This window comes from Arctopsyche grandis, unplaced genomic scaffold (genome assembly GCF_051622035.1).
Source record: "Arctopsyche grandis isolate Sample6627 unplaced genomic scaffold, ASM5162203v2 HiC_scaffold_31, whole genome shotgun sequence".
Lineage (NCBI taxonomy): Eukaryota > Metazoa > Arthropoda > Insecta > Trichoptera > Hydropsychidae > Arctopsyche > Arctopsyche grandis.
Window position 1 is genome coordinate 32521 of NW_027518436.1, and position 19007 is coordinate 51527.

At 38.7% G+C, this 19007-nt stretch overlaps 1 protein-coding gene across 1 annotated transcript; it reads left to right on the top strand.

The window, feature by feature from the left end:
- Positions 1 to 3936: 3936 nt before the first annotated feature.
- On the top strand, positions 3937 to 8329 carry LOC143921898 (uncharacterized; the record flags this gene model as incomplete). The annotated part of the gene is made up of 2 exons (XM_077445213.1): positions 3937 to 4676; positions 4800 to 8329. A coding segment is annotated over exon 2 (2990 nt), but the record flags the coding sequence as incomplete, so codon positions are not given.
- Positions 8330 to 19007: the final 10678 nt, after the last annotated feature.

The window sequence follows — 19007 nt, forward strand, 5'->3', positions numbered from 1 at the left end:
GGCAATGTCGAATTCTTTGACTTCGGTGATGGTTAGGTTAGGTTGGTTAAGGTATTGTAAGAAAGCACGTTTTGTTGATATTTTTGCAATGTCTAATTCTTTGATTTCGGTGATGGTTAGGTTCAGATGAGTGTGGTTTGGTAGGATAAGAACTTTTTGTGGATATTTTGGCAATGTCGAATTCTTTGACTTCGGTGATGGTTAGGTTAGGTTGGTTAAGGTATTGTAAGGAAGCACGTTTTGTTGATATTTTCGCAATGTCTAATTCTTTGATTTCGGTGATGGTTAGGTTCAGATGAGTGTGGTTTGGTAGGATAAGAACTTTTTGTGGATATTTTGGCAATGTCGAATTCTCTGACTTCGGTAAAGGTAAGGTTAGGTTGGGTTAGGTATTGTGAGGTAAGCACGTTTTGTGGATATTTTATCAATGTCCAATTCTTTGATTTCGGTGATGGTTAGGTTCAGATGGGTGAGGTTTGGTAGGATAAGAACTTTTTGTGGATATTTTGGGAATGTCGAATTCTCTGACTTCGGTAATGGTTAGTTTAGGTTGGGTTAGGTATTGTGAAGTAAGCACGTTTTGTGGATATTTTCGCAATGTCCATCTCTTTGATTTCGGTAATGGTTAGGTTCAGATGAGTGTGGTTTGGTAGGATAAGAACTTTTTGTGGATATTTTGGCAATGTCGAATTCTCTGACTTCGGTGATGGTAAGGTAAGGTTGGGTTAGGTATTGTGAGGTAAGCACGTTTTGTGGATATTTTCGCAATGTCCAATTCTTTGATTTCGGTGATGGTTAGGTTCAGATGGGTGAGGTTTGGTAGGATAAGAACTTTTCGTGGATATTTTGGCAATGTCGAATTCTCTGACTTCGGTGATGGTAAGGTGAGGTTGGGTTAGGTATTGTGAGGTAAGCACGTTTTGTGGATATTTTCGCAATGTCCAATTCTTTGATTTCGGTGATGGTTAGGTTCAGATGGGTGAGGTTTGGTAGGATAAGAACTTTTCGTGGATATTTTGGCAATGTCGAATTTTCTAACTTCGGTGATGGTTAGGTTAGGTTGTGTTAGGTATTGTGAGGAAGGCACGTTTTGTAGATATTTTCGCAATGTCAAATTCTTTGATTTCGGTGATGGAAGGTTCAGATGGGTGAGGTTTGGTAGGATAAGAACTTTTTGTGGATATTTTAGGAATGTCGAATTCTCTGACTTCGGTAATGGTTAGGTTAGGTTGGGTTAGGTATTGTGAGGTAAGCACGTTTTGTGGATATTTTCGCAATGTCCAATTCTTTGATTTCGGTGATGGTTAGGTTCAGATGGGTGAGGTTTGGTAGGATAAGAACTTTTCGTGGATATTTTGGCAATGTCGAATTTTCTAACTTCGGTGATGGTTAGGTTAGGTTGGGTTAGGTATTATGAGGAAGGCACGTTTTGTGGATATTTTCGCAATGTCAAATTCTTTGATTTCGGTGATGGTTAGGTTCAGATGGGTGAGGTTTGGTAGGATAAGACTTTTTTGTGGATATTTTGGAAATGTCGAATTCTCTGACTTCGGAGATGGTTAGGTTAGGTTGGGTTAGGTATTGTGAGGTAAGCACGTTTTGTGGATATTTTCGCAATGTCTAATTCTTTGATTTCGGTAATGGTTAGGTTCAGATGAGTGTGGTTTGGTAGGATAAGAACTTTTTGTGGATATTTTGGCAATGTCGAATTCTCTGACTTCGGTGATGGTTAGGTTAGGTTGGGTTAGGTATTGTGAGGTAAGCACGTTTTGTGGATATTTTCGCAATGTCCAATTCTTTGATTTCGGTGATGGTTAGGTTCAGATGGGTGAGGTTTGGTAGGATAAGAACTTTTCGTGGATATTTTGGCAATGTCGAATTTTCTAACTTCGGTGATGGTTAGGTTAGGTTGTGTTAGGTATTGTGAGGAAGGCACGTTTTGTAGATATTTTCGCAATGTCAAATTCTTTGATTTCGGTGATGGTTAGGTTCAGATGGGTGAGGTTTGGTAGGATAAGAACTTTTTGTGGATATTTTGGGAATGTCGAATTCTCTGACTTCGGTAATGGTTAGGTTAGGTTGGGTTAAGTATTGTGAGGTAAGCACGTTTTGTGGATATTTTCGCAATGTCCAATTCTTTGATTTCGGTGATGGAAGGTTCAGATGGGTGAGGTTTGGTAGGATAAGAACTTTTTGTGGATATTTTAGGAATGTCGAATTCTCTGACTTCGGTAATGGTAAGGTTAGGTTGGGTTAGGTATTGTGAGGTAAGCACGATTTGTGGATATTTTCGCAATGTCCAATTCTTTGATTTCGGTGATGGTTAGGTTCAGATGGGTGAGGTTTGGTAGGATAAGAACTTTTCGTGGATATTTTGGCAATGTCGAATTTTCTAACTTCGGTGATGGTTAGGTTAGGTTGGGTTAGGTATTGTGAGGAAGGCACGTTTTGTGGATATTTTCGCAATGTCAAATTCTTTGATTTCGGTGATGGTTAGGTTCAGATGGGTGAGGTTTGGTAGGATAAGAACTTTTTGTGGATATTTTGGGAATGTCGAATTTTCTGACTTCGGTAATGGTTAGGTTAGGTTGGGTTAGGTTTTGTGAGGTAAGCACGTTTTGTGGATATTTTCGCAATGTCCAATTCTTTGATTTCGGTGATGGTTAGGTTCAGATGGGTGAGGTTTGGTAGGATAAGAACTTTTTGTGGATATTTTGGAAATGTCGAATTCTCTGACTTCGGAGATGGTTAGGTTAGGTTGGGTTAGGTATTGTGAGGTAAGCACGTTTTGTGGATATTTTCGCAATGTCCAATTCTTTGATTTCGGTGATGGTTAGGTTCAGATGGGTGAGGTTTGGTAGGATAAGAACTTTTCGTGGATATTTTGGCAATGTCGAATTTTCTAACTTCGGTGATGGTTAGGTTAGGTTGTGTTAGGTATTGTGAGGAAGGCACGTTTTGTGGATATTTTCGCAATGTCCAATTCTTTGATTTCGGTGATGGTTAGGTTCAGATGGGTGAGGTTTGGTAGGATAAGAACTTTTTGTGGATATTTTGGAAATGTCGAATTCTCTGACTTCGGAGATGGTTAGGTTAGGTTGGGTTAGGTATTGTGAGGTAAGCACGTTTTGTGGATATTTTCGCAATGTCCAATTCTTTGATTTCGGTGATGGTTAGGTTCAGATGGGTGAGGTTTGGTAGGATAAGAACTTTTCGTGGATATTTTGGCAATGTCGAATTCTCTGACTTCGGTGATGGTAAGGTGAGGTTGGGTTAGGTATTGTGAGGTAAGCACGTTTTGTGGATATTTTCGCAATGTCCAATTCTTTGATTTCGGTGATGGTTAGGTTCAGATGGGTGAGGTTTGGTAGGATAAGAACTTTTCGTGGATATTTTGGCAATGTCGAATTTTCTAACTTCGGTGATGGTTAAGTTAGGTTGTGTTAGGTATTGTGAGGAAGGCACGTTTTGTGGATATTTTCGCAATGTCCAATTCTTTGATTTCGGTGATGGTTAGGTTCAGATGGGTGAGGTTTGGTAGGATAAGAACTTTTTGTGGATATTTTGGAAATGTCGAATTCTCTGACTTCGGAGATGGTTAGGTTAGGTTGGGTTAGGTATTGTGAGGTAAGCACGTTTTGTGGATATTTTCGCAATGTCCAATTCTTTGATTTCGGTGATGGTTAGGTTCAGATGGGTGAGGTTTGGTAGGATAAGAACTTTTTGTGGATATTTTGGGAATGTCGAATTCTCTGACTTCGGTAATGGTTAGGTTAGGTTGGGTTAGGTATTGTGAGATAAGCACGTTTTGTGGATATTTTCGCAATGTCCAATTCTTTGATTTCGGTGATGGTTAGTGTTCCGACTTTTGTAATGACGTGTGGCAAACAGTCTTATTAACTGATTGTCGATTGGCATTATTGACGAGTTGGCATTAGTGTCGGCCCAAGCGGAAATACGCGACGGTCGACAGAGTTCGAGCAGACGGCGTACGGACAACTTGTGTTCCGTACGCTCCGCTGAACCACCACGTGCAAATTTTACATTTCAATAAACTACATCAAACCATTATCGAAGTCTTTTCCATGATGGTCACTTCGAACCGGACACCAGTAACCTAGGCCACAACACCAAACGGACAAACCAATAGGAAAAAACGTGGTCGAGAAAAAATGGATGTCAATTAAGAAATCGGTATCGTTCCTTTGTTACTATCCATACCTTTCCAATACTAATAACATGTTTGCTTCTATTTCAGCAATATATTGATTGATGTACAGAGGTACATGACCGCGTGATTGACGCAGAAAATATATAAATAAAAACATAACCTACAAAGACGCATGGGACACAGAGGTAATCCAAAATTATCGGAACGATCACATAAACATCGTAAAGGATATTCAAGTAAGTGAATGTATTCAATCTCAGGCAATCTGTTCAAAAGGCAATCATGTGGGTAGGTCAGTTTTAAAATATGTTTTAAAGTATAACAATTAATTAACGCGATTGTATAAAATAATATCGCGCTACGAAGGAATGTTTCATCGGTCGCATCGAATTTCGTATTAAAAGTGTAAAATCAGATGTAGTGTAAAATTAGCAAAGCACGTGGAGAATTATACTTGTAGCCCCAAAGTGGATTAAATCAAGTACATACCGGTATATTCATATCGGTAGATCTTTGTTTCTTAATGTGTGTAGAAACACCCTCCCCCCCCCCCCTTCCACGATAAATGTGGAATTATACTTGTAGCCCCAAAGTGGCTTAAACCAAGTACATACCGGTATATTCATAGCGGTAGATCTTTGTTTCTTAATGTGTGTAGAAACACCCTCCCCCCCCCCCCTTCCACGATAAATGTGGAATTATACTTGTAGCCCCAAAGTGGCTTAAACCAAGTACATACCGGTATATTCATATCGGTAGATCTTTGTTTCTTAATGTGTGTAGAAACACCCTCCCCCCCCCCCCCTTCCACGATAAATGTGGAATTACACTTGTAGCCCCAAAGTGGATTAAATCAAGTACATACCGGCATATTCATACATCGGTAGATCTCTTTGTTTCATAATGTGTGATGAAACAGTGGTGATTTAAAATAAATCACAAGACTTGTAGCCCCAAAGTGGTTTAAATCAAGCACCCACCAATTTAGGGTTGTTATTTCTTCCAAAATATGTTGGATAGATTCTGGTGATAATAGTTAAAGTAGAATATTAAGATTCACGGTTAATCATTGAATATTATTACCTTATCTCTACGAATAGTTCAATTGACAGCTATAGTAGAGAATAACTGTATTTATGAGACGAAATAGTGCAACTTTCTGAAACAAATGTCAAGTGCTGAAAACGAGGTAATAGAAGCTTCGACTTCCCAGTCGCATAAAGGTCGAAATCCAACTAGGGACGTAGAACCTATTAGAGACAGGTCAAGCTCTAGAATACATCAGACTCGAAGTCAGACTCAATCGATAAAAACATTAGCGAAAGAAAATAAAGTAGAAGTTACAATGACGTCAATAGAATTAAGGTATTCGGGCGCGTTTAAAAGACTACAGGAGAAAATAGACAGAATCTCCGAAATAAATGAAGGACAGTATCAATTTATTGAAAAAGCATACGACTATCTCCAAAAACTCCATTATGAGTATTTAGACAACATCACAGATATAGAGCAGGCGGATCAAATAGACGAAGAGTTCTACATAATCACAATGACAATTCAAAATCTTAAAGCAGCATTAGAGAGACAATCCATTCAAGATTGTAAACTGAAGGTAGAGCAAGCAACAATTAAATTTGCTAGAGATAAGTTACCGACGTTAACCATTCCCACATTTCAGGGAGATCCATCTGAATGGCAATCGTTTCAACAAGCTTTTAAGAATATAATAGGAAACAAAACGGAATATTCGAATGTCACGAAATTGCAATATTTGCATCAATCCTTAATCGGTCCCGCTTTGGCAGCTGTATCAGGTTTAGATATTAGCTCAGACAATTACGAAATAGCTTGGAGTATTTTAGACAAGCAATATAATTTACCAAGACTTAATCTCAAAACTAGGATTAATTCACTTTGTGACTTAAAATTAATCACAAGAGAATCACATATCGAATTGAGAAATCTATTGAATCAGGTAACAGTGTGTATTAAAAACATTGAATCGTTGGGTTACGCGAGAGAAATTTTAGATCCATGGGTAACATGTTTAGTTCTAAGGAAATTACCTTTTAATATAGTAAGAGACTGGGAAATATCGCTGGTTAGCAGAGAAATGCCACCATATGAAAGTTTAGAGACATTCTTGCAGAATAGATGTAATGTATTACAATCTACTGCATCTGTAACTACGGTGAAGGAATTCCCTCATAGTCGTCAAAGAATCATGAGAACTCATGTCGCGAACAAAAACCCATCAAGTAAGGTAAACGCATGCGCATTCTGTCGAAATAATCATTTCATAGGCAAATGTGATAAATTCAAAGCAAAATCCAGTATGGAAAGAAATGAATTCGTTAAATCTAATAACATGTGTTTTAAATGTTTAAATTCATCGCATAAGATAACAAATTGCAAGTCTAACTATAATTGCTTAAGGTGCAAACAAAACCATCATACTTTGTTGCATCAGGACGATACATTTAGTTCCAATAATACGGGAAGGAAGTCAATTAATGCTCATTCTACTCATTTCTCTCAAAGGGAGATAATTTTACCGACGGTACAAGTAGACATTATAACGTCCAATGGAACGGTCGTTAAGGGTCGCACATTATTAGATTCCGGCTCACAAGTCAACTATGTTACCACATCTTTCGCTAAGAAGAATAACTTCAAATTAGAGAAAATCTCTCAAAAAATTGTAGGTATCGCTAATCAAGAAAGTAGCATTCGTCACATCACCAAGGTGACCATAAGGTCTTCAACCACTAATTACTCAACCAAAGTGTTGTGTTTGGTATTACCAGAAATTACTGGCGAAATTCCAACTGTGAAACTGGATCAACAGTTAATTTCAATACCAGCGGGAATCAAGTTATCAGATCCCCTTTGGAATAAACCGACGCCAATCGATTTATTGCTCGGCGCCGAGATTTGCGTTCATGCTATGAAAGCAGGAACCATCCAGTTAGGAAAAGGTATGCCTATCTTAAAGGATACCGAATTCGGATGGACAATAGTTGGTCCATATCCCGAAGTAAATAATGCTCCAGGGAAGAGCCACATAGGCTTAAGTCAATTAGACAGTCACATTCAAAACTTTTGGATGATCGACCAGGTTCCTATGGTAAAACATCAATCTCTTGAGGAGAAAAGATGTGAGGAACATTTCCAAGCACACACATCACGAGATAAAAACGGTAGATTTTGTGTAGCTTTACCATATAAAAATTCCCCGGTAGTATTAGGAAGTTCATTGCACATTGCGGAGAAAAGACACAAAACTTTGGAAAGACGTTTTTTAGCCAATAATAATTTAAAAATGGAATACAATAAAGTTTTAGAAGAGTACATAAATTTAGGACATATGTCAGAGTGTGAACCCCCGGAGGCACATGAGGTTCATTGTTATTTACCTCATCACGTCGTGGTTAAGGAGTCTAGCCTTACCACTAAATATCGTGTAGTTTTTGATGCGTCCGCAAAGACAACGTCCAATATCTCACTAAATAATATTTTGATGGTGGGACCTAGTGTCCAATCAGATTTGTTAAGTTTACTACTCAACTTTCGACTCCATAAATACGTGATTACTGCGGATATTAAGCAGATGTACCGACAGATTCAAATAGCAGAGAAAAATAAAAATGTACAACGAATCATTTGGCGAACAGATCCCCAGAGTAAATTCAAGCATTACAAACTTAATACAGTAACATTCGGAACTGCTTCAGCCCCATTTTTAGCTACTAGATGTCTAAATCAGTTAGCAGAGGAGAATAGAAACAAATATCCCATCGCTAGTAAAGTGATCGAACGTGATTTTTATGTTGATGATTTGCTCACGGGAACTAATACTATTGAAGCTGGTAAATTATTAAAGGTTCAACTGGAAACCATATTATTATCAGCCGGTATGCCCTTAAGCAAATGGACATCGAACAACTCCGATATAATCACGGATGTTAAGGCTGACGATTGTTCAGATTTTAACTTCTCTAACGAATCACACAAAACTTTAGGTTTATTTTGGAAACCGCGGGAAGACGTTTTTGTATTTAAGGTTCAAACCGAAGTCGAGACTGAAAATATAACAAAAAGAAACTTTTTATCAGTAATTAGTCAGATCTTCGACCCATTAGGACTATTATCTCCATTGTTAATTAATTATAAGATATTAATGCAATCTGTCTGGCAACAAACCATTGGTTGGGATGAATTCATTCCTCAGACAATCTTCAAAAAATGGAAAGATTGTCAATTATCCAATACAGTCATGAAACTTTATAAAATTCCTAGATTGATAATACTAAATAATGTCATTAATATACAGGCACACGGATTTTGTGACGCATCCGAGAAAGCTTATGGTGCTTGTATTTATGTAAAATGTACTGATCAATTGGGAAATTCCAAATGTCATCTTGTGTGTTCTCGTTCGAGAGTCGCTCCGCTCAGTTTTGTAACTATTCCGCGTTTAGAGCTGTGCTCCGCTATGTTATTATCAAAGTTAATGAAGTCAACAATAGACCAATTAACAATTCATATTAATGAAAAATATTATTGGACGGATTCAACCGTCGCATTGCATTGGATTAGAGGAGAGTCATGTAAATGGACCACCTTCGTTGCCAATCGAGTGGCCGAAATCCAATCAATATCTCAACCCATTGAGTGGTACCATGTCTCCTCTACAGACAATCCAGCAGATTTAATTTCTCGAGGGACTCAACCATCAGAATTAAATCATAATTCGTTATGGTGGGACGGCCCTAGTTGGTTGAAATTAGACGAATCACGATGGCCTCGAAGACCTCCTGAGATCACAATAGATCTTCCAGAGAGAAGGGTAGTCACTAACGCTACCCTTGTGAGGGAAAATAATTGGATAGATAAACATTCTCATCTTCCAAGACTCCTTCGAGTTTTATCATATGTTCGTCGGCCACTAAGGAATAAACAATTAAACGTTAAAGAAAATAACGAACCGTCCGCTTTAGAATTAAAAGATGCTTTAAATAATTTGATAAGGTTATCGCAAATGGAATCATTTCCATTGGAATATCGTTTGCTGAGCAAGGGACATCCAATTCCCAGTAGCAGTAAATTAGCTAAATTGTCCCCTCTATTCCATGAGAATTTAATTTGTGTTGGAAGTAGACTTCCTCTGGGAACAACTCTATCAACGTCACCCATTATCTTGTCAAATAAGCATAAACTTACACACATGATTGTCCGAGATGCGCACTTGAAATATATTCACTTGGGTACTCAAGCCTTACTGTCGTTATTGCGGCAGACCTATTGGCCATTGGCCGGACATAATACTGTCAAAGGAGTGGTGCGTTCATGTGTCATTTGTTTCAGAAATAAACCACTGTCACACAATAGATTAATGGGATTACTCCCGCTTGAACGTACCACTGCGAATTTTCCTTTCAGTCATGTGGGGATAGACTTCGCAGGACCTTTTCCTGTGAAGAGTGGTTGCAATAAGAATTCTAAGATAATTAAGGGTTACGTTTGTGTCTTTGTGTGTTTTTCCAGTAAGGCAGTTCACTTGGAACTTGTCGGAGACTTAACGAGTTCAAATTTCTTAAATTGTTTAAGAAGATTCGTAGCCAGACGTGGCAGGCCCAATGCGATATATTCCGACAATGCTACTAATTTTGTCGGTGCAAGTCGTGAACTCGTTAATTTAGTAAAATTAATTTACGAACGTCCTCATGAGGAGAAGCTACTACGGTATGTAGCCTCCGAAGGGATTCGTTGGAAGTTTAACCCGCCAAGGGCGCCTCACATGGGAGGGCTGTGGGAAGCAGCGGTTAAATCCATGAAGATTCATTTAAACAAGGTGTTAAAGGCCACCACCTTAAATTTCGAATCATTTTGTACGGTATTGACTCAAATAGAAGCTTGCATGAATTCCCGTCCTCTTAGTCCCTTGTCTTCGGATCCACTAGACCTTTTACCCCTCACACCTGGACATTTCTTAATTGGCAGATCCTTACTCGCTCTTCCAATGGAGGTTAAATATAACACTAATGTCCATGCCAATCTGCTTCAGATACAATTGACCACAGCAGCATTTTGGAAACGTTGGTCGGCGGAATATTTACATTCTTTGCAGTTACGACACAAATGGAAGAAGGACTCGAGCAACAATCTGAGTGTGGGTCAAATGGTCCTGTTAAAGGAGGAACACATGCTGCCAACCCGATGGGTCTTGGGTCGAGTCACTAAATTGTATCCCGGACCAGATGGCAGAGTTCGAGTCGTCGACGTCTTTACTGCCAGCGGAGAGTTTCGTCGGTCCAGTCATCTAGTGGCGCCATTGCCGATTCTACCACAAGGACCACTTGACAGGAAGGAAGATCAGCAAGAGGGAGGAGAAACAGCAGCTTCAATTCCGTCAACTTCGGTAGCTTAGTTTAACCCGAAGACACTACCCCCAACTCATATTACTTATTAGATGTAATCATGAGTTTAAATCATTCAATGTTAATAGTAGTACTCCGTAATTCACTTTAATTGTGTTGTGTGTATAATTTAAGCTATTTTCATTTTAACATTCGGCAGTATATATCTCCGAATTTAATCTAATCATTTTGTCTTTATAATATAAGACTTGTCTCATGTCATCACTCGGAAGGATTATATCCGAGTTTAAAATAAACTGTTCAAATTTGACAGTTAAAATTAGATTCATGATTTGTTAATGTTAGTCTCCAAGCCACACTTAATGGAGCATCTTAAATTATTTCATGTCTACTTAATTATAACCTGCCGGGAGTCATCCGCAGGTCTTATGTTTCTTGTTATGAAACCATAAGTTAACTCTTACTGTTTATAGTATTTATGTGAAACATAGAATAAGTAAATATTATAATACTGAACATTTCGATGTTTAACGTAGAGACATCTATAATCATAGTTCGCCTTCATTTCCTGCTTGTAGGAATGAATGAATGACTTTCCAATTTACTTTTAATTTAGCAATGTTTGTGCTACTTGTTGATGAAATCAAGTTAACTTAGGAGCATTACACTCACTAATCAAGTTTAGTTGATCGGTAATAGCTGATCTGTCTTGACAACTGTAACAGTGTCAACATTGTATTGTCTAAGTTAACATCAAGATGAGGAATGCTTAAGTTTTAAACCATATACAGTCCACTCTCTCTTCTTTAAAGTAAACTTATCTTGTAATGCTTATTCACAGCTTCAAAGGAGATTTCAAAAATTTTAATGTAAAGAGAAACAACATTCACCAGAGGTATACCTATAAGTTGAAATATTACTGAACCAATAAATTGATTTTATCCTCACACTGGATGAGGCAAAGGTTTCATTATTCACCCTCTATTTAATTATTTTAAGAGCTATGATTTATTGTAAACGACTCGTCAGTAATGCTGTAACTCTGTAGAATAACTGTATTGTTCAACAGTTTTCCTATGTGGGACTATGTTCCGACTTTTGTAATGACGTGTGGCAAACAGTCTTATTAACTGATTGTCGATTGGCATTATTGACGAGTTGGCATTAGTGTCGGCCCAAGCGGAAATACGCGACGGTCGACAGAGTCAGCGAGCAGACGGCGTAAGGACAACTTGTGTTCCGTACGCTCCGCTGAACCACCACGTGCAAATTTTACATTTCAATAAACTACATCAAACCATTATCGAAGTCTTTTCCAGTTAGGTTCAGATGGGTGAGGTTTGGTAGGATAAGAACTTTTTGTGGATATTTTGGAAATGTCGAATTCTCTGACTTCGGTGATGGTTAGGTTAGGTTGGGTTAGGTATTGTGAGGTAAGCACGTTTTGTGGATATTTTCGCAATGTCCAATTCTTTGATTTCGGTGATGGTTAGGTTCAGATGGGTGAGGCTTGGTAGGATAAGAACTTTTCGTGGATATTTTGGCAATGTCGAATTCTCTGACTTCAGTGACGGTAAGGTGAGGTTGGGTTAGGTATTGTGAGGTAAGCACGTTTTGTGGATATTTTCGCAATGTCCAATTCTTTGATTTCGGTGATGGTTAGGTTCAGATGGGTGAGGTTTGGTAGGATAAGAACTTTTTGTGGATATTTTGGCAATGTCGAATTTTCTAACTTCGGTGATGGTTAGGTTAGGTTGGGTTAGGTATTGTGAGGAAGGCACGTTTTGTGGATATTTTCGCAATGTCAAATTCTTTGATTTCGGTGATGGTAAGGTTCAGATGGGTGAGGTTTGGTAGGATAAGAACTTTTTGTGGATATTTTGGCAATGTCGAATTTTCTGACTTCGGTAATGGTTAGGTTAGGTTGGGTTAGGTATTGTGAGGAAGCCATGTTTTGTGAATATTTTCGCAATGTCAAATTCTTTGATTTCGGTGATGGTTAGGTTCAGATGGGTGAGGTTTGGTAGGATAAGAACTTTTTGTGGATATTTTGGCAATGTCGAATTTTCTAATTTCGGTGATGGTTAGGTTAGGTTGTGTTAGGTATTGTGAGGAAGGCACGTTTTGTGGATATTTTCGCAATGTCCAATTCTTTGATTTCGGTGATGGTTAGGTTCAGATGGGTGAGGTTTGGTAGGATAAGAACTTTTTGTGGATATTTTGGAAATGTCGAATTCTCTGACTTCGGAGATGGTTAGGTTAGGTTGGGTTAGGTATTGTGAGGTAAGCACGTTTTGTGGATATTTTCGCAATGTCCAATTCTTTGATTTCGGTGATGGTTAGGTTCAGATGGGTGAGGTTTGGTAGGATAAGAACTTTTCGTGGATATTTTGGCAATGTCGAATTCTCTGACTTCGGTGATGGTAAGGTGAGGTTGGGTTAGGTATTGTGAGGTAAGCACGTTTTGTGGATATTTTCGCAATGTCCAATTCTTTGATTTCGGTGATGGTTAGGTTCAGATGGGTGAGGTTTGGTAGGATAAGAACTTTTCGTGGATATTTTGGCAATGTCGAATTTTCTAACTTCGGTGATGGTTAGGTTAGGTTGTGTTAGGAATTGTGAGGAAGGCACGTTTTGTGGATATTTTCGCAATGTCCAATTCTTTGATTTCGGTGATGGTTAGGTTCAGATGGGTGAGGTTTGGTAGGATAAGAACTTTTTGTGGATATTTTGGAAATGTCGAATTCTCTGACTTCGGAGATGGTTAGGTTAGGTTGGGTTAGGTATTGTGAGGTAAGCACGTTTTGTGGATATTTTCGCAATGTCCAATTCTTTGATTTCGGTGATGGTTAGGTTCAGATGGGTGAGGTTTGGTAGGATAAGAACTTTTTGTGGATATTTTGGAAATGTCGAATTCTCTGACTTCGGTGATGGTTAGGTTAGGTTGGGTTAGGTATTGTGAGGTAAGCACGTTTTGTGGATATTTTCGCAATGTCCAATTCTTTGATTTCGGTGATGGTTAGGTTCAGATGGGTGAGGCTTGGTAGGATAAGAACTTTTCGTGGATATTTTGGCAATGTCGAATTCTCTGACTTCAGTGACGGTAAGGTGAGGTTGGGTTAGGTATTGTGAGGTAAGCACGTTTTGTGGATATTTTCGCAATGTCCAATTCTTTGATTTCGGTGATGGTTAGGTTCAGATGGGTGAGGTTTGGTAGGATAAGAACTTTTTGTGGATATTTTGGCAATGTCGAATTTTCTAACTTCGGTGATGGTTAGGTTAGGTTGGGTTAGGTATTGTGAGGAAGGCACGTTTTGTGGATATTTTCGCAATGTCAAATTCTTTGATTTCGGTGATGGTAAGGTTCAGATGGGTGAGGTTTGGTAGGATAAGAACTTTTTGTGGATATTTTAGGAATGTCGAATTCTCTGACTTCGGTAATGGTTAGGTTAGGTTGGGTTAGGTATTGTGAGGTAAGTACGTTTTGTGGATATTTTTGCAATGTCCAATTCTTTGATTTCGGTGATGGTTAGGTTCAGATGGGTGAGGTTTGGTAGGATAAGAACTTTTCGTGGATATTTTGGCAATGTCGAATTTTCTATTTTCGGTGATGGTTAGGTTAGGTTGGGTTAGGTATTGTGAGGAAGGCACGTTTTGTAAATATTTTCGCAATGTCAAATTCTTTGATTTCGGTGATGGTTAGGTTCAGATGGGTGAGGTTTGGTAGGATAAGAACTTTTTGTGGATATTTTGGGAATGTTGAATTCTCTGACTTCGGTAATGGTTAGGTTAGGTTGGGTTAGGTATTGTGAGGTAAGCACGTTTTGTGGATATTTTCGCAATGTCTAATTCTTTGATTTCGGTGATGGTTAGGTTCAGATGGGTGAGGTTTGGTAGGATAAGAACTTTTTGTGGATATTTTGGAAATGTCGAATTCTCTGACTTCGGTGATGGTTAGGTTAGGTTGGGTTAGGTATTGTGAGGTAAGTACGTTTTGTGGATATTTTCGCAATGTCCAATTCTTTGATTTCGGTGATGGTTAGGTTCAGATGGGTGAGGTTTGGTAGGATAAGAACTTTTCGTGGATATTTTGGCAATGTCGAATTTTCTAACTTCGGTGATGGTTAGGTTAGGTTGGGTTAGGTATTGTGAGGAAGGCACGTTTTGTGGATATTTTCGCAATGTCAAATTCTTTGATTTCGGTGATGGTAAGGTTCAGATGGGTGAGGTTTGGTAGGATAAGAACTTTTTGTGGATATTTTGGCAATGTCGAATTTTCTAACTTCAGTGATGGTTAGGTTAGGTTGGGTTAGGTATTGTGAGGAAGCCATGTTTTGTGAATATTTTCGCAATGTCAAATTCTTTGATTTCGGTGATGGTTAGGTTCAGATGGGTGAGGTTTGGTAGGATAAGAACTTTTTGTGGATATTTTGGGAATGTTAAATTCTCTGACTTCGGTAATGGTTAGGTTAGGTTGGGTTAGGTATTGTGAGGTAAGCACGTTTTGTGGATATTTTCGCAATGTCCAATTCTTTGATTTCGGTGATGGTTAGGTTCAGATGGGTGAGGTTTGGTAGGATAAGAACTTTTTGTGGATATTTTGGAAATGTCGAATTCTCTGACTTCGGTGATGGTTAGGTTAGGTTGGGTTAGGTATTGTGAGGTAAGTACGTTTTGTGGATATTTTTGCAATGTCCAATTCTTTGATTTCGGTGATGGTTAGGTTCAGATGGGTGAGGTTTGGTAGGATAAGAACTTTTCGTGGATATTTTGGCAATGTCGAATTTTCTAACTTCGGTGATGGTTAGGTTAGGTTGGGTTAGGTATTGTGAGGAAGGCACGTTTTGTAAATATTTTCGCAATGTCAAATTCTTTGATTTCGGTGATGGTTAGGTTCATATGGGTGAGGTTTGGTAGGATAAGAACTTTTTGTGGATATTTTGGGAATGTTGAATTCTCTGACTTCGGTAATGGTTAGGTTAGGTTGGGTTAGGTATTGTGAGGTAAGCACGTTTTGTGGATATTTTCGCAATGTCTAATTTTTTGATTTCGGTGATGGTTAGGTTCAGATGGGTGAGGTTTGGTAGGATAAGAACTTTTTGTGGATATTTTGGAAATGTCGAATTCTCTGACTTCGGTGATGGTAAGGTTAGGTTGGGTTAGGTATTGTGAGGTAAGTACGTTTTGTGGATATTTTTGCAATGTCCAATTCTTTGATTTCGGTGATGGTTAGGTTCAGATGGGTGAGGTTTGGTAGGATAAGAACTTTTCGTGGATATTTTGGCAATGTCGAATTTTCTAACTTCGGTGATGGTTAGGTTAGGTTGGGTTAGGTATTGTGAGGAAGGCACGTTTTGTAAATATTTTCGCAATGTCAAATTCTTTGATTTCGGTGATGGTTAGGTTCAGATGGGTGAGGTTTGGTAGGATAAGAACTTTTTGTGGATATTTTGGGAATGTTGAATTCTCTGACTTCGGTAATGGTTAGGTTAGGTTGGGTTAGGTATTGTGAGGTAAGCACGTTTTGTGGATATTTTCGCAATGTCCAATTCTTTGATTTCGGTGATGGTTAGGTTCAGATGGGTGAGGTTTGGTAGGATAAGAACTTTTTGTGGATATTTTGGCAATGTCGAATTTTCTAACTTCGGTGATGGTTAGGTTAGGTTGGGTTAGGTATTGTGAGGAAGGCACGTTTTGTGGATATTTTCGCAATGTCAAATTCTTTGATTTCGGTGATGGTAAGGTTCAGATGGGTGAGGTTTGGTAGGATAAGAACTTTTTGTGGATATTTTAGGAATGTCGAATTCTCTGACTTCGGTAATGGTTTGGTTAGGTTGGGTTAGGTATTGTGAGGTAAGCACGTTTTGTGGATATTTTCGCAATGTCCAATTCTTTGATTTCGGTGATGGTTAGGTTCAGATGGGTGAGGTTTGGTAGGATAAGAACTTTTCGTGGATATTTTGGCAATGTCGAATTTTCTAACTTCGGTGATGGTTAGGTTAGGTTGGGTTAGGTATTGTGAGGAAGGCACGTTTTGTGGATATTTTCGCAATGTCAAATTCTTTGATTTCGGTGATGGTTAGGTTCAGATGGGTGAGGTTTGGTAGGATAAGAACTTTTTGTGGATATTTTGGGAATGTCGAATTCTCTGACTTCGGTAATGGTTAGGTTAGGTTGGGTTAGGTTTTGTGAGGTAAGCACGTTTTGTGGATATTTTCGCAATGTCCAATTCTTTGATTTCGGTGATGGTTAGGTTCAGATGGGTGAGGTTTGGTAGGATAAGAACTTTTTGTGGATATTTTGGAAATGTCGAATTCTCTGACTTCGGTGATGGTTAGGTTAGGTTGGGTTAGGTATTGTGAGGTAAGCACGTTTTGTGAGTATTTTCGCAATGTCCAATTCTTTGATTTCGGTGATGGTTAGGTTCAGATGGGTGAGGTTTGGTAGGATAAGAACTTTTTGTGGATATTTTGGAAATGTCGAATTCTCTGACTTCGGTGATGGTTAGGTTAGGTTGGGTTAGGTATTGTGAGGTAAGTACGTTTTGTGGATATTTTCGCAATGTCCAATTCTTTGATTTCGGTGATGGTTAGGTTCAGATGGGTGAGGTTTGGTAGGATAAGAACTTTTCGTGGATATTTTGGCAATGTCGAATTTTCTAACTTCGGTGATGGTTAGGTTAGGTTGGGTTAGGTATTGTGAGGAAGGCACGTTTTGTGGATATTTTCGCAATGTCAAATTCTTTGATTTCGGTGATGGTAAGGTTCAGATGGGTGAGGTTTGGTAGGATAAGAACTTTTTGTGGATATTTTGGCAATGTCGAATTTTCTAACTTCAGTGATGGTTAGGTTAGGTTGGGTTAGGTATTGTGAGGAAGCCATGTTTTGTGAATATTTTCGCAATGTCAAATTCTTTGATTTCGGTGATGGTTAGGTTCAGATGGGTGAGGTTTGGTAGGATAAGAACTTTTTGTGGATATTTTGGGAATGTTGAATTCTCTGACTTCGGTAATGGTTAGGTTAGGTTGGGTTAGGTATTGTGAGGTAAGCACGTTTTGTGGATATTTTCGCAATGTCCAATTCTTTGATTTCGGTGATGGTTAGGTTCAGATGGGTGAGGTTTGGTAGGATAAGAACTTTTTGTGGATATTTTGGAAATGTCGAATTCTCTGACTTCGGTGATGGTTAGGTTAGGTTGGGTTAGGTATTGTGAGGTAAGTACGTTTTGTGGATATTTTTGCAATGTCCAATTCTTTGATTTCGGTGATGGTTAGGTTCAGATGGGTGAGGTTTGGTAGGATAAGAACTTTTCGTGGATATTTTGGCAATGTCGAATTTTCTAACTTCGGTGATGGTTAGGTTAGGTTGGGTTAGGTATTGTGAGGAAGGCACGTTTTGTAAATATTTTCGCAATGTCAAATTCTTTGATTTCGGTGATGGTTAGGTTCATATGGGTGAGGTTTGGTAGGATAAGAACTTTTTGTGGATATTTTGGGAATGTTGAATTCTCTGACTTCGGTAATGGTTAGGTTAGGTTGGGTTAGGTATTGTGAGGTAAGCACGTTTTGTGGATATTTTCGCAATGTCTAATTTTTTGATTTCGGTGATGGTTAGGTTCAGATGGGTGAGGTTTGGTAGGATAAGAACTTTTTGTGGATATTTTGGAAATGTCGAATTCTCTGACTTCGGTGATGGTAAGGTTAGGTTGGGTTAGGTATTGTGAGGTAAGTACGTTTTGTGGATATTTTTGCAATGTCCAATTCTTTGATTTCGGTGATGGTTAGGTTCAGATGGGTGAGGTTTGGTAGGATAAGAACTTTTCGTGGATATTTTGGCAATGTCGAATTTTCTAACTTCGGTGATGGTTAGGTTAGGTTGGGTTAGGTATTGTGAGGAAGGCACGTTTTGTAAATATTTTCGCAATGTCAAATTCTTTGATTTCGGTGATGGTTAGGTTCAGATGGGTGAGGTTTGGTAGGATAAGAACTTTTTGTGGATATTTTGGGAATGTTGAATTCTCTGACTTCGGTAATGGTTAGGTTAGGTTGGGTTAGGTATTGTGAGGTAAGCACGTTTTGTGGATATTTTCGCAATGTCCAATTCTTTGATTTCGGTGATGGTTAGGTTCAGATGGGTGAGGTTTGGTAGGATAAGAACTTTTTGTGGATATTTTGGAAATGTCGAATTCTCTGACTTCGGTGATGGTTAGGTTAGGTTGGGTTAGGTATTGTGAGGTAAGTACGTTTTGTGGATATTTTTGCAATGTCCAATTCTTTGATTTCGGTGATGGTTAGGTTCAGATGGGTGAGGTTTGGTAGGATAAGAACTTTTCGTGGATATTTTGGCAATGTCGAATTCTCTGACTTCGGTGATGGTAAGGTGAGGTTGGGTTAGGTATTGTGAGGTAAGCACGTTTTGTGGATATTTTCGCAATGTCCAATTCTTTGATTTCGGTGA